The 23,277-nt window shown below is 47.6% G+C and overlaps 1 protein-coding gene across 3 annotated transcripts in view; it reads left to right on the plus strand.

Moving 5' to 3' along the window:
• MYZAP (myocardial zonula adherens protein) overlaps nucleotides 1-23,277 on the plus strand; it is an 86,222-nt gene that overhangs the window by 26,465 nt on the left and 36,480 nt on the right. For 2 of the 3 annotated variants that reach the window (XM_032416998.1, XM_032417000.1), the window contains exons 4-10: nucleotides 1,902-1,994; nucleotides 5,517-5,630; nucleotides 8,601-8,753; nucleotides 11,861-11,986; nucleotides 12,996-13,124; nucleotides 17,320-17,399; nucleotides 18,804-18,909. In XM_032416998.1, coding sequence (XP_032272889.1) covers nucleotides 1,902-1,994; nucleotides 5,517-5,630; nucleotides 8,601-8,753; nucleotides 11,861-11,986; nucleotides 12,996-13,124; nucleotides 17,320-17,399; nucleotides 18,804-18,909 — 801 coding nt within the window. The remainder of the gene's footprint in view (nucleotides 1-1,901; nucleotides 1,995-5,516; nucleotides 5,631-8,600; nucleotides 8,754-11,860; nucleotides 11,987-12,995; nucleotides 13,125-17,319; nucleotides 17,400-18,803; nucleotides 18,910-23,277) is intronic. The other variant, XM_032416999.1, reaches the window with a different exon arrangement.

Here is a 23,277-nt window from a genome sequence, read left to right on the forward strand (position 1 = left end):
TTAGAGGTAAACCTTTGAAGCAGAGCTGAGAGTCACCAGTTGCCCAAGACACAAACAGCAGGTGGAGGCTGGTTGTGAACCAGGGATGACATGTGCCTAGGACACAGGGGTGGTTCTGACCTGAATTACCAGCCTTCACTGGGACCTGCAACTTAGAGTTAATTTCCAGGTCCCACCTTCTATAGGTGACTTCAGATCCATCCCTGGCCTACTTATCCCTTAGTATGTTTATGGGATTGTTGGTTCTCTCTTGCCATGAGTGACTCTGGCCCAGCTGGCTTCCTGAAGTATTTGCCACCCGGCTTGAGAGCCGGCCCACTGCGCCCTGGTGAGCAGCAGGAGCACCAACTCAGGGCCACGGTGAAAGCCATTCTGTCTGCCCAGAGTGAAGAGTTGTGTTTTGGGCCTCATTTTCCCAAAATGTTTGTAGATAACAGCACAAAAGTAGACTCTGTTATCAGAATTCGTTTAGGGAAGGCTTGGCACCTTAACTTAGACCCCGCTGCCGAAATCTTCACCAAGATGCAGTCAGCCCTAATAAACATGCAGTCTGATTTAAAACCATGAGCTGGCTATGCAAATACAGCTTCAGGGTGAAGTCTCTGCCCCTCCCATGCTGTCCGCTACATACCCCTTATCCCAACCAACTGCTGCCTTCCAGCCCTTTCTGCGGTGGAAGTTCTGGAGCTCTCTGCAGAGGGCTCCCTTGATTCTTCTTTTCTATTTGAGGACCCCTGAGCTCTCCACCAGAGGGGCAGCAGCAGAAGGGAGGAGATAGGGTCAAGGTTTTTTTTGTTTTTATTTATAAAATTTTTAAGGACCTGGTTCCTCTTCAGAAGCGCTGCTATAGAGGGACTTCATCAGTGGTTGTGTGAACAGGTGTCTAGGGCACCACCCTGACCTTTGTTATACTTCGTGCCTTGTGTGTTATTGGTGATTATCGAGGAACTAATGTTCAAATTTATGGTCTCTCTAAGCTCATACTTCCCTGCTGCATATTCCAGATATTTAATTGCTCTTTGGTAGTCAGAGCAGAGACAGGGAAAATTAGAGGTTGCTTTTTGGTTTGGGTTTTTTTGGTTCTCCTAGCCACCTGTTTATAGAATCGACTTGTTATAAATTTTCAACTTATAAGAATGCATGATAGGGGCGCCTGGGTGGCTCAGTCATTAAGCATCTGCCTTCAGCTCAGGTCATGATCCCAGGGTCCTGGGATCAAGCCCCGCATCGGGCTCCCTGCTCAGCGGGGAGCCTGCTTCTCCCTCTTCTACTCCCCCTGCTTGTGTTCCCTCTCTCGCTGTGTCTCTCTCTGTCAAATAAATAAATAAAATTAAAAAAAAAAACAAAAGAATGCATGATAGGAAGAGGGGTAAGTCTTGCCTGAATGTGTTTTGATAGGTGATAGCTGAATTTCAACAAACCATTTTTTCTTCAGAGCTTATTATTTGGATAATTAACCTTTGTTAATAATTATAATAATATATAATCATGATGCATATTATTATTGGTATTATTTGGATAATTCTCTTGGCTTCTAACTAGATATTAGGAGTGGTTTTCTCCCTTAATCTCCCAAACTGTCATGTTCTTTTTTTTTTTTTAAGATTTATTTATTTGTCAGAGAGAGAGCGAGAGAGCACAAGCAGGGGGAGCGGCAGGCAGAGGGAGAAGCAGGCTCCCCACCGAGCAAGGAGCCCAGTGCGGGCCTCGATCCCAGGACTCTGGGATCATGACCTGAGTCAAAGGCAGACGCTTAACTGACTGAGCCACCCAGGCGTCCCCCAAACTGTCATGTTCTTAAAATTGTTTTTTTGTGGGGCCCTCCTGTCATTTGGGTTTCAGCAAACCTCACATGAAAATGTTATAGCTTGATCTCTAACTAGCATCTTTGTGGGCTGCAGGTGAGAGCCACTTTGGAAAAAGTAAGGAAGCGAATGTATGGAGACTATAACGAAATGAGACAGAAGATTCGACAGCTCACCCAGGAATTGTCAGTAAGTGAATATCTCAGTGACTTGGAAATATGGAGGGGTGGTAGGGCTTAGCACTCCCTCTGAGTGGCTGGTGCCTGAACATATTTGAGTTTATGATGTTCTTTGTGAGTGGAATCATATTTTAAATGAACTGAGGGAATTTTATCACAGAATTAAGTTTATTATTTAAAGGGATGTTTTTGTGGCAAGAATAATCTTTACATTCAAAGCATTCCCTCCATAGTCAGGGATAAGACGAGGAAGCCAGCTATCATCGTTACGATTTATGATTGTACCTGAGAGACTAGCCAGTGGAATTAAACAAGAGAAATGAATTTAGAGGTAGAAAAACTGGACAGGTAGATGTAAAACTGTCACTGTTACAAACTATATGATTATATACCCAGAAAGCACAAGTGGACCAGTGAAAAATAAAAAACAACTATAAAAAACAATTTGGTAAGGTAGCAGGGTAAAAAAATTAATAGATACAAACAAAGAGATTTCAGTATACGAAAAACAACTGGTAAGAAGAAATAAGAGCTACAGAAAACTACCAAATATCTAGGAGTAAACTGTACCAAGAGGAAAGACATACCATGTGCTTAGACAGGAAGCGCCAACTTCGTAAGACGTCAGTACTATTCAGGTTAACGTATGAATGTAATGTAACCCCATAAAAATACCAACAGATTTTTATGTTGTTTCTACAACTGGACTAGATGATTCCAAAGTATACTGAAAATAAATATGAAGAGTTGAGGAAATTCTGGAAAAAAAATGCAATGAGGAAGACTAGCTCTATTAATATTACAAGAAACTGAGAGAGCCTCAAAGATTAGGACAGTATCATATTGACACATAAATAAATAAGCATCCGTGAAAAAAGCCCAGAAATGTACACCAATATATGATAAATGTAGCAACTCAAATAAAGGGAGGGAAATGGACAAGTCAGTATATGCTGAGGGGACAACTTATATGCTGTCATGATAGACTTATATCTGGATGAATTCCAAAGAGATCAAAGACTTAAATTCTGAAGATAATATTTAAAAGTGCCAGAAGAAAACCTGTGTGAGTTCTTTTATACTCTTGGGATGGGGAAGGCTTTTTGTTACTCTGACATGAAATCCCAAAACCACAAAAGAAAAGTTTCATAACTTTGACTACACTGAAATGAAAGATGTGTGCTGGCAAAAACACCAAAGTCCAATGAGAAACCTAGCAAAAATGATTGCCCTTCATATCCTAGATAACAGGCTAATTTTCTGAGTATTTAAAGAGTGTACAGACATCAAGAAGAAAAGGCCACAACTCATAAAAATAGGGAAGATATTTGTTATAGATAACTTTTAGTAAAAGAAGGATGAAGAGCTCTTAAATGTCTGACAGGATGCTCTGCCTCATTCTCAGTAAGAGAAAGTCAGTCAAACTGAGATGTAATTTTTACCTATGAGACTGGCATCCCTGTAGGAGCGGACAAGACACAATTAGCAGTGGTGTGGAGAACAGGCAGATTGCTGGAGAGGACGTAATTCTGAATCCCTCTGAGGGTGGAGCAGTTTGGCAGTATCTACAAAATTGCAAAGGCCTCTGTCTTGTGACTTAGCAATTCTGTTCTGAAGAATGTATTCTGTAAACTCTCACATGTGAAATGACGTATGCATGAGCTTAGTTATCACAGCATTGTTTGCAACAGTAACAAGATTGGAGACCTAAATGTCCATCAAGAAGGGGAAAGTAAGGGGCGTCTGGGTGGCTCAGTCGTTAAGCGTCTGCCTTCGGCTCAGGTCATGATCTCAGGGTCCTGGGATCGAGCCCCGCATCGGGCTTCCTGCCCAGCGGGAAGACTGCTTCTCCCTCTCCCACTCCCCCTGCTTGTGTTTCCTCTCTCGCTGCGTCTCTCTCTGTCAAATAAAAAAAAAAAAATCTTAAAAAAAAAGGGGAAAGTAAAATAAATTACCACTTCAAAAATAGAATACACAGAATTAAAAAAAAAAAAAAAGGGGGTGCCCGGGTAGCTCAGTCAGCTGAGCATTAGACTCTTGATTTCTGCTCAGGTCGTGATCTCAGAGTTGTGGGATCGAGCCCTGCGTCAGGCTCTGCGCTGTGTATGGAGTGTGCTTAAGGCTTAAGTCTCTCTCCCTTTGCCCTCCCCCCCGCCCCCCATTCTCTCTCTAAAAATAAATAAATAAATCTTTAAAAAAAATGAGGAGGGAGGAGGAGGTGGAGGGGGAGGAGGAGGGAATGGGAGAGGGGGAGGTAAGAATAAAAAGAGCAAGTAAGCTCCTCAGAAAGAGATACGGAAAGATTTCAAAGATACAGAGTAGATGGTAAAAAAAAAAAAAAAAAGTTAGATACAAGGAAATCTGTACAGTGAGCTACCACTTGTGTAAAACAGGAGGGGAAAATAAGTATGGTTAGATAGTTCTGTGGGTGCAAAAGTAGTTACTAGAAGGATAATCAAGAAACCAGTTAACCGTGATTCTTAGTTGAGGGGCAGAGCGGGCCAGGTGGTACCTGAGCAGATGGGACACGAGTGATTGATTGATTTTAGTGTCTACCTTTTATATTTTGTAAACGTTTGAACTACGTGAAGGTATTACTTTCAAATTTAAGAAAAAATAACATTCCTCTGGTTTAAACAAGCTAATGCCCGTGAGGAAAGAAAATTTTTTTTTGTACTTGTGATTCATAATGTTGAAGAAATAAAAGTGCACGTATATATGACACACTTTCCATAAAGGTGAGTATCTGCAGGAAGGAAGCACAGCTAGACAGTCGTGCCTTAGAGTTTGGCGCGTGGCTCGGCTGGGAGGTGACCCGCTGAAGAGCGAGCCGCGGCCTTGATTACAGGGCTGCGGGCGGATAAACGCGCCACGGCCGCCCAGCCCGCTCCCACGGCCCGCGGGGACAGGTCCCCCCCACAGGCCACCGCCCGTTCCGTGGGCCCCCACACCCCACAGGCGTCCCCCCGTGAGCCTGCCCCGCGCCCTTACCCCTACTTCCCCGCCTCCTGCCGCGGTACGGCCGGCCCTTCTTGCACGTCTGGCGTGACCCCGCTGGACCTCTCGCTGCCGGACGCGTCTCCGACGTGCTGCACACGCACGCCCGGCAGGGAGCACACAACGGCGGCGGCAGCCCCGGAACACGCTGGAGGGGGGCGGGAGCCGCATGCGTGTTCTCTCCGCGGTGGGTAGGAAGAGCAGGCTGGCAGGAGAAGATGTTCCAGCTGGGTCCTAGGCGCAGCAGCGCCCCTTCTCAGCTGCTGCTGCGCAAATCCCTGACCTCCTCGGATTCGGTTCCCTCCACCATATAAAGCGGGGTGTTCTGGCTGCCCCATGCGTGCTGAGGACCAAGCGAGGCCCTGCGGGGGGACACGTGAAGGAAGAGTGTTCATGTCTTTCCCCTCTCTGGGTCATGCCGATGTTGACTTTGTAACCTTAAGCTGTCTTTGAACTATCAGGAGAAGGTTCTCGCCTAACCGAAGCTTGTTGCGGGTATATGTGGTTTTGTGTAACTACCTCATCCTCTGCCCAGGCTTCCCAGGCTCGGCAGGAGTATCTCGAGAATCACATCCAGACACAGTCGTCGGCCCTGGACAGTTTTAATGCCACGAACTCAGCCTTAACGTCGGACTCCATCGGCCTGCAGGTACTCATCTGCTCACCGTTAGCCCGGGGCCCTCTGTTGCGGGGCAGGCACGCCTCACCAGGTGTGGGCCCTGTGCGTTTGTAGAAAAGCAAGTCACGGGATGTCTTCAGATCATTATGCGGGATCCTTCAGGCACGGCCACAGCAAAGACCCCGCCAGGACGTGAAGGGAGTGAAAGGAAGTGCTTCCAAGAGGAGGCTCTTAATCTTTGAGTTGAATTTGTTTTTGCCTTTGTTAAAATGGGAGTTTAGATCCTGAGCTCCATGCTAGAGGTGGCCCTTTCTCCAGCAGGTACCCGAGTGGGTCTTAAGTGTCAGTGCCTAGAACTGCACATCAGCCCCTGCTCCTTGCAGCCCCGGTTTCAGGAAGCCCCACCCAGGCACGGGAAAGACAGACTTAATCACAGGCGGTCTGTAGTCACGCGTGGCCAGGAGCTCCCAGGGGCTGTGAAGCACGTTTGCCTAACTTAGAAATTATTTCGCAAGAAAAGAAATCCTATGCGTGCCGACAGGGAAGCAGAGAGACTCAGGATCCTCCAGATGTGTGTTGTCAATCCGCTTCCACTTCCGGAGGATTGCTTTCGTGAGTAATCTGATTTGCTGGGAGCTCACCAGGCCAGTGCCACCCGCTGTCACCTTCCAGCCGAGTCCTGCGTCTCCTATGCAAATTAACCTGAAAGTGTTCAGGACAGAGTGTTACATTCACCAGAAACCGCTTCCTTGGCTTTAGTTTCCAGATATAACAATCGTTTCTGCCTCGCCTCCAAGTTCATTTGGTTCTTATCTTTTTACCCTCCTCTTAAAGGTCCCACGGCTATTACTGTCCTTCCCGGTTCTGTGTAAATGACTTGTCAGATAAACAGATTTTCATGTTGGGATCATCCCCTTCCCCATGAACCTAAGGTCCAGTAACAGCTGGTAGAGCAGCAATGCCAACCACAGAGTGGGCGCTGCAGTGAGCCCCGGTGGCTGGGAGGCCACTTCTGGTGGGGTCTCGGAGCCTCACCCTTTTCCTGGTCCTTCTTAGTGCACGCCCGGTTTCCCCTGGCCTCAGGCCTGGCCCTGCTCTGGGTCTGGTTTAGTCAGTAGCCTTGGCTTTCCCTTCCTCCTGCCATCCAGAGGGGTTGGCCAGGTCCCTTTCCTTCTCTCTGGGGCATCTTCTCACTCCCGGCTAACTGGGAGATGCCGCACCTCCCCTGAGCTCAGACCTGGTTGGTACGGGTACTGACTTTCTGGTTTTTCTTCCCCACCGTTACTTCCGATCTGCCATCCCACTGGTGCCCCAGGCTGTGAGGTCAGCTGTTAGAACAGGGTCAGCGGTGACCCAGGTACCCTGACTGGTTCCTAGTTATGGTCCAGCCTCTTGGCCTGGGGCAGACCGAGGAGCTTTATCATGAAAACATTAAAAACTATTGTTAAAAAGAAGAAGAAGGAGAAAAAGGAGAAAAGAAAGGCACCATATCACAGCCAGGAAATTCAAGTGAGTCTGAAGATAGTTGGTTTCTTAATTCTGCAAGGCCCTGACCTCTCCCATTGCCCAGACCGTCCCATATTCATTATTATTGACCGTGAGACCAGACCCTTGGTTTGATTTCAAAGAATGTCAGAACGGGAAGGAACTGCTGATCTCCAGTCCCCTTGTTTTATGGATCAACAAGCTGAGGCCAGCAGAAAGAAATGACTGGAACGAGGTGTCTAGCTTCTAGCTAGTAGCAGAGTCAGGGTTAGAACTCTGGTCTCTGGGTCCAGATGTAGGCTCATGAGCACAAGAGTTGTATCTCTAAAGCCAGTGGGCCTTGGAGAGGGGGTGGTGGGGCCAGGTGGTTTCTAAAGCCCCTTGCAGCTCAAATATTTTCTGATTCTGTGCTTCCAAATGGCTTCTGTATATTCTTTAATATCAGTGTACCTCCATCAAAAGTCTTTTCTCCTGATTCGAGGAGGTTTTTTTTATCCAAAGGGGAGGCTAAGGACTTGAGGAAGCTTCAGGGACTGATCATCTACAAAGAGGACAAAGGTGTTAGAAAATGGGTCCAACACCAGAGTTTCCACGTCTAACTGAAAGTTGAACGCGACTTGGGGAGGTGGTAGATGGTGCCCATACCCCGGTGCCCAGTGGTGAGAATTCGGGTTATGGAGGCCATTCTCTGTACGAGGAGTTAACCAAGTAGAACCCAAAGCATTAACTAAACACCAGTATGTATTTAATCGTTCTTGCTCCGGTGGGTGGCCCGGAGCAGTCATCAACAGGCTTCTGACGCTTGTCAGGCACCCCTCCGAGTCACCAGCCTCTGCTCCTGGTGCTCCTTCGTCGCCGCCGTGCTCTACGAGGGGAGGGTGACGCCCTTGCGGCCATCACCAGCACCTCAGCCGTGCTAGCCCGTGCTGACAGGCAGGCCACCAACACAGCAGTGACGGCCCCTTTAAGGAAGAAGGGCACTATCTCCATTCTCCAAAACACGTTTTGTTTTTCGATTTTGTTGTGGGAATTTGAAAGATACAGAAGACACAGGGAAGGAAACAGATATCCTCCATAATCCTCCCACATAGCGATAACCTATTATTTGGATTTTGGTGAAATTCATCCTAGTCTTTAAAAAAAGTTTCTCTGCATAGATACATTTGAACAAATGCTTATACATTTTCCTTCTCAAAATGGGATTTGTTCTAGCCTTACTATTTTCCCAAAACCCAATTTTTTTCTATGTGAAATGATGCATTATGAACATTTTTCCTTGGAAAGACTCCATTTTAGGCCGTTTCCGTCCGTCCTAAGCAGTGGGCAGAGGCTCGCTGACCTCTTGCCCACGGCTGGGGGACCCTCAGCCCCCCAGACACCAGCGTCCCGGCTTGCAGCGGCCGGGACCTGACCTCTCTCTCAGTGGTTAATGGCAGAGGGATGTCCCGGTGCATGCCTCTGGCCATGTTGACTCACTCGCCGGATCTGGTTTTGATTTCTTTCTCGTGTCCCTAGAAAACCCTGGTGGATGTTACTTTGGAAAATAGCAGCATTAAGGATCAAATGAGAGATCTGCAGCAGACCTACGAAGCATCCATGGGCCAGCTGCGGGAAAAGCAGAGGCAGCTGGAGGTGGCGCAAGTTGAAAACCAGCTGCTGAAAATGAAGGTGAAGTGGGGGAGCGCTGATGTCCCCCTGACCCTTCTCTTCTTTCCCGTTTCTCCTCTTTCTTCCCATCTTTGGTAATTCCATCTCCTTTCCCACATTTTTGTGGCCAACTCCACAGGGCCGGGCTTGAGGGCACTGAGGGGGTTTCTGTGTTCGCTGCTGTCAGTCTAGATTGGGGTGCCCCATGAAGACCCCCAGCGGGCACTCCTGCCCCGGCCCCGGCGGCCTCAAGGGCTGCTGAGACCATCGTCAGGGCGCTGCTGTCGCATACTGAGAGGGCCCTGGGGGTGCCCACAGGCCTGGGACTTCAGAAGCTTCACTATTTAGATTTTCTCTGACGTCTCAAGGTCTTTCTGTCTGGCGTGAGAAGAAAGAGCCTGAGAGCACGCAGGAAGAAGATCCGTGGGTGACCAAGGGCTCTGGGCAGTGTCCCTCTTGTCCACCAGGCTGTGCCTATTCCTCAGCGGGGCTTCTCCTGCCTTGGAGGTGTTAAGGCCCCTTCCGGATGTGAAGCCTGGATTGATCTCCTACCCCCTGGTAGGAGCAGACCCCTGGGTGGCTTGTAGAAGGCACTCGGTAAATTACTTCCTGAATGAATTTGTTCGTACTTAAGTCTGTGGCTTTCCAATTGTGTTCAACACAGCATTAGGCAATCCTAGAGGGAGAGTACCTCCTAGGTAGTGTATCCATATAATCTATTGCTCAAACCAGAATACGCTTGGGAGTGAAAGGTGGTGCTATTAAGAATTGAGTTGGGGGAGGGGCGCCTGGGTGGCTCAGTCAGTTGGGCACCTGACTCTTGGTTTCGGCTCAGGCCATTATCTCAGGGTCGTGGGATGGAGCCCTGCGTTGGGCTCCGTGCTCAGCGGGGAGTCTGCTGAGGATTCTCTCTCCCACTCCCTCTGCCCTTCCCCCTGCTCGCACGCCCTCTCTCTCTCTCTCTTTCAAATAAATAATTTTTTTTTTTTTAAATTGAGTTAGGGACACACACAGGGACATGTGGTCCCCCTTCGTGTGGGGCTGCCTCACACGGAGGGAGGGGTTGCCACATTACACTGTGTCGTCACTGTGATTGTCACCCCATGGGTTTGTGCCCGCACAGTCTGCCTGGCCAAACACAAACACCCTGACCAGATTGCTCGAGAGTAGATCAGCTGCTCTTTGCCTCACTTCAAACAGGGCAGCTCTTCTCTTTATTATTTCATATACTGTGTGTCTGAATAAGAGTTAGCTTTGAAAAAAAGAGGTGTGTTGCTGGAAAAGCCAGAAAGTACTGCTGACTTTTTCTTCTCTCCTGAGCTGGGCCTGCACAGGAACCAGGAGTCCCTGGCTGAGTGTTCCCCAGACCAGGTGGGAATGTTTCTAGATGCAATATTTAGGAAGGCACAAATGTATGGAAAGGCTGGCTCCAGATTTCTTACATGAGCTGAACTTAAGTCTCTCCTAGGTACTGTTTGGCCAGGGTAATTAATGGGACAGATTCCAGTCCACGTGGGCAACTTGCCTGCAAAGGCTTCCCCACTTCTCTGACATAACAAAATTTTAAAATAATGTATGCATGTGGTGGTGGTGGGGGAAGAGCCAAACTGTATGAAACTGTATGAAAGGTAATCTAGAAATATGCCTGCACCATTTTACATCCTCACCAACGCTTGGTACTGCCTCACTGCTGATGGCCATCCCAGGAGTGGGAAGTGTATCTCGTTGTGGTTTTGTGTTCTCTGATAACGGATGATGTTGAGCATATTTCATGTGCTTCTAGGTCATTTGTATATCTTTCCAAAGAAGAAATCTATCAGAGCCTTCACCCATTTTAAAGTTGGATATTTTATTATTGAATTGTAAAAATTCCTTATATATTCTGGATACAAGTTACCAGATACGTGACTTGCAGATCTTTTCTCCCACTCTCTGGGTTGTCTTTTCACTTTCTTGATGGAATCCCTTGAAGCACAGAAGTTTTAATATTAAATACTGATGAAGTCTTTCTGTTTATCTTTTGTCACGTGTGCTTTTGGTCTCCTAAGAAACCATTGCTTCACCAAAGGTCATAAAGATTTACCTTATGTTTTCTTAGAGGAGTTTTATAGTTTTGGCTTTTACATTTAAGCCTTTGATCCATTTTGGCTTAATTTTTGGCTATGGTGTGTTAGGCGTCTAACATCGTTCTTTTGCATGTGGCTATCCATTTGTCCCAGCACCGTTTGTCGAAAATACCATTCTTTTCCCATTGAATGGTCTTGGTAGGTAATTTCTTGAAATTTATTTATTTTTTATAACAGATAAATGATTTACTTAATTCAGAGTCAAATCTACAAAACAATATATTCAGAAATAGAGTATCTGTATCTGTAATATCCCCTTTTGTCTCTCATTCCTTCCTTCAATAGGTAACCTTTGAATTTTTAAATTTTATTGCTTATCCTACTCCGACCCAATTCTAATAATGTAGTGATCTTTTTGTCAGCCTACAACAGAATATTCCAGAATTAAAAAAGCATCTCTTTTGAGGTTAATTAGGGTGTGGAAATCTCATCCAGAAAAAAAAGTTTGTTAAAATTGATAGCATAAAAGATAATAAAATTTCAAGATCAAAAGACATTAGGCAGGAAAAGTCCTTAAAAAAAGGGATTAAGAAGACTGAAGCATGGACACATTTTAGAGAGAATTCAAAATTTTTTAGAGGTGGGGGGAGGGACAGAGGGAGAGGGAGAGAGAGAGAATCTGAAGCAGGCTCCACACCCAGCACAGAGCCAGACTTGGGGCTGCATCTCACAAGCCTGAGATCGTGACCTGAGCCGAAACGGAGTCAGACCCTTAACCGACTGAGGCAGCCGGGCGCCCTGGGAGAATTCAGTTTAAAAGTGGCTAAACTGGGGGGACAGGGCTGATACTTAGGTACATTTCTGTCTCTTGAAAAATTCACTCACGTGGAGGGTCTTTGTGTAAAGTCCCGCCTGTCTCTTTCTACCCGTGGGCTCAGCCCCACCTTCCTGCTGTCCCTCCCCCTTGGGTCCCTGCCGCTTCTGCCTCCCGCACACGCCGTGAGGGGTGCTGGTTCCCCGGAGCCGGCAAAAGCCGGGGCTCTGACCTGAGCGTCTTTGTAGGTGCAGTCCTCCCAGGAAGCCAACGCTGAGGTGATGAGGGAGATGACCAAGAGGCTGTACAACTGGTACGAAGAAAAGCTGCAGGAAGAGCGGCAGAACCACAGCGCCGAGAAGGAGGCTCTCCTGGTGTGTATGTCCCAGCTGCCATGGAGTAACAGCCCGTTCTTGCTGGGAGGCTGAGGTAGCAGGGTTTCTGCTGGGAGGCGTCAGCGGACTCTAACGTGGGTGAGGGTCACGGTGCTTCCTCACTGGCGCACTCACTCCCCCACTTGTCCCTCCCTCCCTCTGTGCGTCCCCCTCCTTGCTCAGGAGAGCCCCAGTCTCTGCCTCTGACCACACCCGTTTCTCTGGCTGGGCTCGCCACTTGCCAGTCTCCCGGCTGGTCCCGGGCCTGCGTGCGGCTGCGCCCTCTCTCCCGCCATTTGCTCCCCTTGCCCCGAGATGCCCTCCTTCCCTGCCCTTGCTCCTCCCTGAGCTCAGGCAAAGCCTTGAAAGTGCCACCCTCCCCATGCGTGAAGTCCCTGCCATCCATGAGAATGTCCTGTGCGTTTGGGAAGCCCACTCTCTCTGCGCTCTTTGCTGTGGCGTTCTGTGGTCCCTGTTACTAGAGGTGGGCTGTACACCTCAGAGCCTGGCTTCTCTAGGAGCGGGTGTGAGTTCCTCGAAGGCCGGGAGTCCGCGCCTGCCTTATCTTGTGTTCTTAAAGCTCCGTAAATGCGCTGAATGGTTGACCGAGTTTTGGGGCTTTGCGATATGGGAGAAGGGTCTAGGCATTCTGCATTCAATTCCAGATATGGCCCTACTTCCCTTTATATTGTTGGCAAATACACTGACACGTTGAGCATCCAGTCAAGGGAGAAATAACATTCGCAGGCTTGTTTTTTTAGACATAAGGAGTCAGGGGGGAAAAGGAGAAAAAAGAACTGGGCCCATTAAAAAGCCACACGGTGTTTCTTTATTTCCAGGTGAGAATCAGAATCATGGGAGTCCCTGATCTGAGTTCATTACACTCCTAGGCCCCAAGGGTGTGCTTTTAGAGAGACATCATGATTTAGCAAGGCTGGCGCTGTTTGGACCATAGTTAGCAGCCTCGGGACTCCAAGGCTGTGCTGAGAACAATGTGCTTCTTTTGCAGGAAGAAACCAAGAATTTTCTGAAAGCTATTGAAGAAGCCAATAAAAAGATGGAAGCGGCGGAGATCAGCCTCGAGGAGAAGGACCAGAGGATCGGAGAGCTGGACAGGCTGATTGAGCGCATGGAAAAGGTAACAGACACTGCTCTGGGCCCAGCGCCCACTTGCCCAGACTCCCCGCCTCTCCGTAGTCCCGGCAGGCCTGTCTGAAGGCGTGAGGTGCCTTCAGCATCCAGCCCGCCCGTCCCTCCGATTTGTGGTTTAAACAGGAAAGACAAAGCTATAAAGTAAAGTGTGAGGAGGTCTGACAAAGTTCTCATTTTTCCTATGGTAACTATTTTGATGCTTTAAAAAACATTCCGTATATAATTATTTACAAAAATTAGTATTTTCACACCCTGCTTTGCTGGGGTCCCAAGCACGATCTTCCATTTACTCATTGAGTAACCAAGCCTTATTTAAGTGTTCCATCCGTACCCTGAGTGGGCATGCATCTGAAAGGTTGGCTTTTCTCGGACACCCCACATCTGCCAGCCAGGTGGAGGACCCCATGTTTCTGTGGGTGTGGGTGGGGGTGGGGTGGCTGGGGAAGGCAGGAGCTCGGCTGAGATAATGAAGCCAGTTGAGAGCAAGGGAGGAAGCCGGACGTTAGGCAAAACATGGAAAACGGGATGAAGGGGTGGGAGAGAGGAAAGAGAAAAAGCAGGAAGGAAGAAAAAGGCAGGGTGACCTTTAGCAGGTGACAGCTGACTTCTGGGGGAGGGTAGTCTGGGGACAAGCTGTGGACGGTTTCTGGAGAACGGCTCTCAGCAGCATGTGGGTCTACAGGGCGGTGGCAACCTGCCAAGACTGTGACATCAGAGCCCCCGGTAACACATGCTGAGCAACCCCCTTGTTGGTGATGAGCCGGGGGAATGACGGTGTGCGCAAGGTCAACACGGGCGCTTCCAGTGATTCTGAGAGAGGTCTGTCTCCTCACCTCTGGTGTCTGCAGCGAAGAGCCCCCTACGGTCCCCTGATGAGGCGAGGTGTAACCAGGGTGGGGATGGCATGAAACATCGTGCTCTGGAGCTTTGGGGCTTGTAGGGGCTCCCACTTGAGGTAATGTCTTTGTTTGGGAGGGACTTGAGCAAAGTGAAGAGTCCATCACAGTGTCACCTCCCTCCTTGGGAGAACAGAATCCTGTCTTTTATTGAAGAGAAGAGGGTAAAGCAGCATGCTTAAGACTAACATCAGGATCGGTTGGCAGTGGTAGAAAAGATTGGGCAGTGATGGCATTTTCTAGAACTTAGGTGAGCTTTCTCCCACATTCCCTCTCCCTGACGACCGCAGAAGATACTGGTCACGTGAATGCTCCCTGTGGGTGATAGACTCGCCTGCCATATTCAGGCACAAAGGGAGTGGGCAGCCTGGTTTGGGTAGGAGGCCAACTTCCTGCCCATGGGGTGGCTCAAAATATGGGTTTTAGAATCAGATAGACCTAGGGTTTGAATCTTGCCTCTCTTTCTAGTTGTGGGCAGTTACTTGACTCTTCCAAACTGAATTTCCTCTTCTGTAACATGCTGATAGTCATCATTCTGCTTAAGGCTCTGTGAGCAGTAAACGAGAAAAGTCCACACACAGTGCCTAGCCCAGTGCCTGGCATATAGTCGTGGCTCAAAAATGTGGGGCTCCGATTTTTATCTTGTTACAGACTTGTCTATGTGTCTGCCCCCAGAGTCAGCTTTTTTTTTTAGCTGGACTTTTTTTTTTCCTAGCTTATCTTCTTTGTACCCTTGGGATTCTGAAAGTGGATTTTCCCCCACTGATTTCCACACGGAGCCCGTGTGAGAGGTGATGGGCGGGAAGCCGGGGAGGGAGGAAGGCCAGCCTTCCCTGCCAGCATTTATGGGACACACGGTGTTCCCCAAGTCCCATCGGCTTTTTCTGTAGTGAATGAAAATGGATTGTCCTTTCTCTAAATCCTCTTTTCCATTTAGGTGGGAGATAGGCTTGCTTTATTTTGCTAGGATTAGGTATTCCAGTGGACTGCTTCTTCTCCCTCAGAGATCCCTGTTTCAGAGCAGAAGAGGTCAGATGTCTCTCCCACCCTCCGTGAACAGTGTTTCCCCAGGCACGAACTGTGGCAGTGTCCTATCCTGCTTGTGCCTATTTTTGGATTTTCAAAACACCTTTTTTTTTTTTCCTGATTAGTAAAAATCTTTTAAGGAGTGTGACCTCTCAGGGACCCTGCTGCAGGAGAGGTGATAGTCTGCTTGGGTGGTGGTTTCATGGGCATATACAAATGTAAGAAATCATCGTGTAGTGTGCTTTTAGGATTTGTTGTACTTCAATTTAGAAAAAAAAAAATCGAACTTTTAAAGTGTGCTGGAAGTAAGGCCTTGCCCTGCTCCATGACGGCTTTTTTTGGGTGTCTGCCATGGGGGTGCTCGTTTCTGAAAGGTCCATCACTATTATTTCAGGGCTGTTGTAGACTTCCAGCCAGCAGTGAACCACGCTGTGTCTTTGCTGGAGAGATTTAAGAACAAAAACAGATTCCCACTAAAAGCTGGTCTTCCTTGACGATGCTAAATCCATCAATGATAATGTATACTCTTCCTGCGAGGGCGGGCTGTTGCCCCATCTCTTCAGTCTGTTCCTTGGGATACCACGGCTTGTAACTTCAGAAGTTACGGGAGTTAAAGTTTCAAAGATTTGCTTTTAATAATTTGGCAGTAAGAGTTTGTTGGGAGAATTTCTGAGAATGATGATGATGCACAGGAGTACTTAGGGCCTAACGTAAAATAATCTCCTGCCAATATAGTGAACGGGCTTTGATAAATTTCATTTGAAGGAAATCTACGACACCAACATCTGTAACGTATTTCTAGAGCAGTTTTGGTTATGATGGGTGCTACATTTTTTTTTTTTTGAAGATTTTATTTATTTATTTGACAGAGGGACACAGCAAGAGAGGGAACACAAGCAGGGGGAGTAGGAGAGGGAGAAGCAGACTCCCCGCCGAGCAAGGAGCCCGATGTGGGGCTCGATCCCAGGACCCTGGGATCATGACCTGAGCCGAAGGCAGACGCTTAACCTACTGAGCCAGCCAGGTGCCCCTGGGTGCTATGCTTTTATTAACATTTTCCACTTTGTCCGAAGAAATAATAGTCCATATTCTTACATTACCTCTTTTGGATAAACTTTTAAATTTGCATATATACAGCAAAGGGTACATATCTTTATGCGCAGCTTGATATATGTGCTAGTTTCCTATGGCTGCTATAATAAATCACCACTGTTAGTGGCTTAAGACAACCCCAATTTATTATCTTATAGTCCTGGAGATCAGAAGTGCTAAACTCAAGGTGTTGGCAGCGCTGGGTTCCTTTTGGAAGCTCTAGAGGAGAGTCCATTTTTGAGCTTTGTTTGGACTCTTGCATTCCTTGACTCAGGATTCCAGCCGGCAGCTTCAAAGCCAGCAGTGTGGCCTTTTCCAGGCTCTGTCCCTCTCTGGCTCCAGCCCTTCTTCCTCCTGCTGGTAAGGGCCCAGCTGGATAATCCAGGGTCATTCCCCGCCTTTTAAGACCCTTAACTTAATCCCCTCTGCAAAGTTCCTTTTTCTGGGTAAGGCAGCCTATTCACAGGCCTCAGGCATTAGGGTGTGGACATCATTGTGGGGGGGGGCACCCATTATCCTGTCACAATACATTTTTATAAGTGAACCTATCTGTGTAAACACCACCCAGGTTAGTACACAGGATATTACCCAAATTCCAGAGATGCAGAAAATAATCAAGAATTTTGCAATATCATAGGCCACTGACTTAAGAGTATGGATTTTCATTTTTTAGAACTATAAATTCTCACAAGATGTCTGAACCTAAGAGGATGGAATACTTATTTATTTATTAAAGACTTACTTATTTTTATTAGAGAGAGAGTGCGCACACAAGCAGGGGGAGGGGCCGAGGCAGAGAGCGAATCCTCAAGCAGACTCCCTGCGGAGCGCAGAGCCCTGACATGGGGTTCGATCTCACGACCCTGAGATCATGACCTGAGCCAAAACCAAGAGTTGGACACCTAATGGACTGAGCCACCCAGGCGCCCCATTAAAAAGAAACCTTGAATGGCTTTATCCAAGATATTTGTCTCTAATTCATCAATACATCTGTAAACGTACACCAAGAGATGTGGCATTTTTGAGCTTTGTTTGGACTCTGGTGGGTGGATGCATAGACCCCACTGGGTGTTCTGTAGACTTGACCCCACTAGTGCTGGACCTGCTCGATATACATTCTCTGTCCATCGTGGGACCCACTGCTTCAAATATCGGTGTCTGTTTTAGGAACGTCATCAGCTGCAACTCCAGCTCCTGGACCATGAAACAGAAATGTCAGGGGAGATAATGGATTCTGACAAGGAAAGGTAAGACGAATGCCCTTCAGCTTGTAATGGGCTTGGACGGCAGACATGCTGTGTTTTTGTGGGCTGGCCAGGGCCTTGCAGTTTCCTTCATTTGGTCACCACTATTGCACACTCCTACGTGTAAAAGTCTGCAGAGCTTCCACTACGGGCTGAGAGCTTCCACTACGGGGCCAGTTTCTTGAGGAGCTCACAGCCACGTCTTGCAGCCCATGGCTGGTTGTTACTGCAGAGGGACACAGCACAGGCTGTCTCGGGTGCAAAAGTTCAGTCTATAAATGTTCTCCATAACCTTCAACTCCACAGGATGCACCTTGTTGATGAGAAAAGCCTCATTAGCTGTGACTAATACTTTTGCAATGGAAACTAATTTTAAAATGCCTTTTTTTGTTTCCAAACATTGTTTACTGAAACCTGGCCTTGTGCCCTGGCTATGGGCATATAAAGCCCTGCATCGAAAATGATGGAGCAGTACGTGGTCTCCACTAGAAATCGGAAGGCAGAGAGGCCGTGCACGGCCCTCTGGTGAAGGAAAACAAGTTTGGGATGATTCGAGCAATTTGAGCCAGTTGCTTAACCTTGCTGAGATTCCTTGCTTATCTGTAAACGGAGAATTCTTCTTAAAGGGGGAGGGGGTTACAGTGAGGAGGGCAGTGCCCGTCTCACAGGGTCACTAACTGTGAGGGAGCTGGGGGGCATGCTGCCTGCCACGTGATTTGTGCTGAAAAATGTCTATTTTCCTTCCTCTCTGCAACTTCGGACTTGGCGGTCTTCTGTAGACTTTAACGTAGCCTGGCAGAGAGGGGAGGGGTAAGCCGACCACCAGACCCTCTGTCCACGGCTCCATTCCAGTGGCCCCAAAGCACTGAAGAGTCCGTCTGCTGGTTCCTTTGGTTTCACTGAACCGAGCAAAGTCAGAGGATAGTTTGTGCTGTTTTAAGACAGAACTATGAAGCGTCTTAGGAAGCGGCCCCATCTGTTTTGATGCAGAGAAGTTCTTTCAGTGTGTTTCCCAGTTTCCCAAAATAAATGGTGTGTAGGCAGCTACAGTTCCAGGCTTCCCAGGACTTGGCCCCTTGATTTCAGATACTGTGTTGTGGTACTAGACTCCTCTCCTTCTCCGTTTTCCAATTCAAGGCATTTGACTTGTATAACACATAGTCTATAATATTGTATTAACTCCAGAACAGAGAGCCCCCCATTCTGTAAGTGGTGCCCCCCAAATTCTGGTTCAGTCCCCGGAAAGTAGTGTTGCTGTCCTTACACAAGGTAAACCTTGCAAGTGGGAGCTCGGGTAGGAGTCCCGTGTTCCTCCTGTGGTGGGCTGGTTGACGGTAGTGAGTCCCCCGGGAGACTCACTGCTGCTCTGGTTGAGGACCCCGTGGCCCGCTCTGCTCTTTGTGTTAGGTATCAGCAGCTGGAGGAGGCATCTGCCAGCCTCCGGGAACGGATCCGGCACCTCGACGACATGGTGCATTGCCAGCAGAAGAAAGTCAAGCAGATGGTTGAGGAGGTAAGCCCCTGTGAAGGGTCACGGGCCAGGATGGCTGCCTGTCGTGGGGACATGTCAGCCCGAGAGCCAGCTCTGACTCTCAGCTCAGTTTTCCGTGGCTCACAAGTGAACGTACTCAGGCCACTGTCTTCGTGGCCCAGAGGGAAATTTCTCATATGGCCCCCCCGGGGACTGGTGATTATCCCTCTAATCAGATCAAAGAGTTACAGTTAAGAAGGCTGGGAAGCCCAGTTCATTAGTTTATGGCTTTCAGAGGGCAGCGACTCCCCAAGGGGGTGCCTACAGCTCAGGGGACCCGCGGGTGTGACAAGGAAAGTTTCCTTTAGCTCAGGTCTCTGCACTTCCTTGCACCTGGCTGTCTATCTCCCAGGGGTCACTCCATCTTTTCTTCCTCGGTGGACAGGTGTCTTTTTTTCCCCTGCTCCCTGTCTCCCCCCTCCTCCTCTCCCTTCTGCCCTCATTCTCTTCTCCATCCTTTATCTCTCCGTCTGTCTGTGGGATGTCAGACCAAGTTATATGGTTACTGTATGCTGGACATAGCTTACTTGTCTGTTTTTCTAAATGGAAACAATAGGTAAGTTGAACATTTATATTTCTGCCAGAGGAAAAAAAATCTTTTAACTGTGTTACTCTAATCTGTCTCGTGGAGATCGGTAGAAGAAAGCCCAAGCTGTGGTACAGCAAACCACATATTATTGTATCTTTCTCGCTATTAATAAATCAGATAGAAAAAAAGGAACAGTTAGTCCTAACAGGGTTATAAATTCCCTACGGTCTAATTCTCTATCTGGCATCGAAAGGGCTTTAATTTAATTAAACATTTGGTTGGCAGTGGAAAAACTGAGAAAAAAACATTTTCCTTATATTAAGCACTACTCTGAGAAGTTACCTATTCATGAATTATTGAAATTAAAAGCATGTCTACTAATAAATCACACACGTAACAGTCAAAGGGAAGATTAAAAGTATGTCTATGAATCTCTAAAATGTTGGCGATATTAGTGGAGTGAGGTTAAGGTCAGGGGATTGTGAGGTTGGGGAGGGATACTTTTTTTTCTCTTGTCGGATAAACATATATATTAGGTGAAATCTGTTGCCTAAACAAGAAATGCAGTCCTAGTGTGTCGACTCCTGTGAGTCCTATGTTGCCTCATCTGCGAGTGTCAGGGAGCAGAACAGAAGAACGAGGAGCCCCTCTGCACTCCGACTGCACACCCAGGCAGGCGCGACCGTGATGGGTAGATCCTGCCCAGGTATCAACACTAGCTAGGTGTCAGGAGCATGTTTCCCCAGGAAAAGCATTGCTTCATCACACTTAAGTTAGTATCTCGGGGAACTATGGCTGTCAGATCATAGCTTTTCTGCTTCTGAATTTCACACACAGGAAGTCTGGGGCAAGGGTGTCCCTGTTTCCCCATGAGGCTCTTTGACTGTGGAGCACTGCATTTCTTCCAACTCGCCACAGGGAGGTGGTATGCATCGTTCTTAGATTTTATCTTAGAGAACAAGGGAACAAAGCTTCCTACCGGTGGGCTTCTGTTTCGGTTATTATCTGTCAGGGTTTAAGATTGGTACCCCGATCAGAGATCCTTCTCCAAAAGACACTTTCAAGTGGTTTAGGATTCTTCTGTTTTCTAACTTGTGGAATATAACGGACATACCAATTTGAAGGGAGCAGGGGAAAATTGATATATGAAAATAGGGAAGCGTATAAAGATCACTGTCCATGGGCCTTGCTTTTCTACCTGTGACTTAATATCTCCCAAATAAGCTTCTCTAAGTCCGGATGATGTGGTCTAGAAGACACAGGCATCAGAATGAAATTGCAGGCTGAAATTTAGGATGGTGTCATCAGAGTGAGCACCACCTAGGGGCCAGCGGGGTTTCAACAGTGCCTGGGGACTGGAAAGAAGAGAGACTTTTTATTCTAAATTTAAGCCACTACCTAAATCGGGTAGTAAGAATTAGTGTGTTTGCCCTGCATATCGTGTTAACTTACACCACTAAAGGATGGTTTAAAGATTTTATTTTTTTATTTATTTTACAGAGAGAGAGACAGCTAGAGAGGGAACACAGGCAGGGGGAGTGGGAGAGGGAGAAGCAGGCTCCCCACTGAGCAGGGAGCCTGATGCGCGGCTTGATCCCAGGACCCTGGGATCATGACCTGAGCCGAAGGCAGACGCTTAACGACTGAGCCACCCAGGCGCCCCTAAAGGATGGTTTAAAATCTCAATTGCTGCAGCCCTTGATGTGAATAATTTTTTTTTTTTTTTTTTAAGTTAGAAACATGGCAAAGAGACTCGACAGATGAGCACATTTAGCGGAGCAGAGTCAGGTTGGAAAGGAGTTGAGAACTCTAGTGATTCAGGAGTGGCTGAAGGACTTGGGGGAGAGATGGCCAAGGAGAGGCCTGAGAGCTGAATTCATATCTCAGAATGTGTTCTTGTTTAGTATTATAATGCAAGGCCAGGCCAGAAGCCCTGGGTGGAACTTGCAAAGAAGCAAATTTCAGCTTTTCATTTCACATAAAGAAAACATTTCTCGGGGCGCCTGGGTGGCTCAGTTGTTAAGCGTCTGCCTTCGGCTCAGGTCATGATCCCGGGGTCCTGGGACTGAGCCCTGCATCAGGCTCCCTGCTCGGCCGAAAGCCTGCTTCTCCCTCTCCCACTCCCTCTGCTGTGTTCCCTCTCTTGCTGTGTCTCTCTCTGTCAAATAAATAAATAAAATCTTTAAAAAATAAAAAAGAAAACATTTCTAATATTGGCTGCCCTGGGAAGGTATTTAGCCCTTCCTCACAGGTGCATTCCTTATGATCCAGGGCTTGAGCTAGAAGCTCTTTCTATAAAGAATGCTTTACTGTTTACTAGGCCATGCGATCTCAGCATTATCATTACTTTGCATAAGCAGCACGATTAGCAAATTCATAACCTCTGACTTCAGTAGTTTATTTTTATCTGTGAACTCCAGCTATCCAGATACTGAGACAAACTTGACCTAGAAACAGAGGCAGACTTTATGTGTAGCAGATGTTAGGGACAGTTTTGCTTCCCTCACATGAAGCCGGAAAGCTTGTCCGTGTGTTGGCTTCACCTTTCCCGAGGGTGGGGGTCCAGTCTGCACCCACTCCTGGCGTCATTTTAGCCATAATGTCTATGAAGAGACTTAGTTTACTGAAACAATGGGCTGCTTTTTTCAGCTCAAAATTGAAAATGGTGTTCTGAGATTCTTGAAATCCTTAAATGTTAAGCCATGTATTTCCTTCACCTTTAGTAAGATAATTTTATAATAACAATAATAATATAATGACTAAGGACCAACTGGCCTCGGTTTTGCAGTCTTTGGCTGGATAGACGTGGTTTTCACTGTGTGGGATGGTGTATGTCAGTGAGGCCTTGTGCGTGTGGGATGGGCAGGATGGGCCCTTCTGAATGAAGCATTGGTATATGTCTTATGGGGTCAAGCTCGATGCACAGTGTCTTGTGTGACATGTGGGACCAGATACCCGCACCCAGCTAGATCTTTCTAGCAAATTACATCTCCTTTTGTGGTGGATGTCAGGGATTGGTTACCTCCCTCCCATCACTAATTCTAACTGGTTGTGGCTCTGACAAAAAAAATAAAAACGAAATGAGCCCATATATGACCCTTTTAGACTTTTAAGGGTTTGCCAGAAAATATAGAAGGACTGAAAATAGCCCTTGTGGGGAAATTCACTGGTCTGTGGGTTCACCAGGTAAGCACCAGCACTTTCTCTGTGCCTGGAGTAGGTGTGGTCCTGCTCTCCTATATCTTACCATCTGGGGTGACCTGCCTTCCAGAGTCATTCTTGCGCATGGCCTTCTTTCTTCTGTTGAAAAGTCTTGTTGGGATTGGGGTTCCTTTGTCTTGAGTCCGGCTGCATTCTTCAGCTTGCCTTTCGCGGAACCCGGAGATGGGGGAGGTGCCAAAGGCTGGGCGGAGCCTGACGCCGGAGCGGAGTCCCCTGGACGCTCATTCACGCCTCTTCGCCAGCTCTTAATCCCGGCCTGTCCCCTGCCAGCCAAAGCAGCTTTCCTGCCAAGGGGGAAATTACCTGGAGGCAAAAACAAATTCTTATTTGCCCTCGAAAAGCGGGGGAATCTTACATTTTTGCCAATAGGCAGTGCTATTATTCAGCTGACTACGTAGTAATTTCATAGGGAGCTCCTTGACCTTCTCCCTCTTCAACCGTAGGAATCCTTTTGGTTTGCCATCTCCTTCTCGCTTCGCATTGCGGTCTCGGTGGGCGAAGTGGTTCTTCCGGCAGGGTGTGTCTCGCCGCGTGTCCTTTCAGTGGCAGAAGAGACTGTTCTGGCTTTAGACTTTTCTTTTGCAGGAAGCCGTTCCGCT

This window comes from Phoca vitulina, unplaced genomic scaffold (genome assembly GCF_004348235.1).
Source record: "Phoca vitulina isolate PV1807 unplaced genomic scaffold, GSC_HSeal_1.0 scaffold20, whole genome shotgun sequence".
Lineage (NCBI taxonomy): Eukaryota > Metazoa > Chordata > Mammalia > Carnivora > Phocidae > Phoca > Phoca vitulina.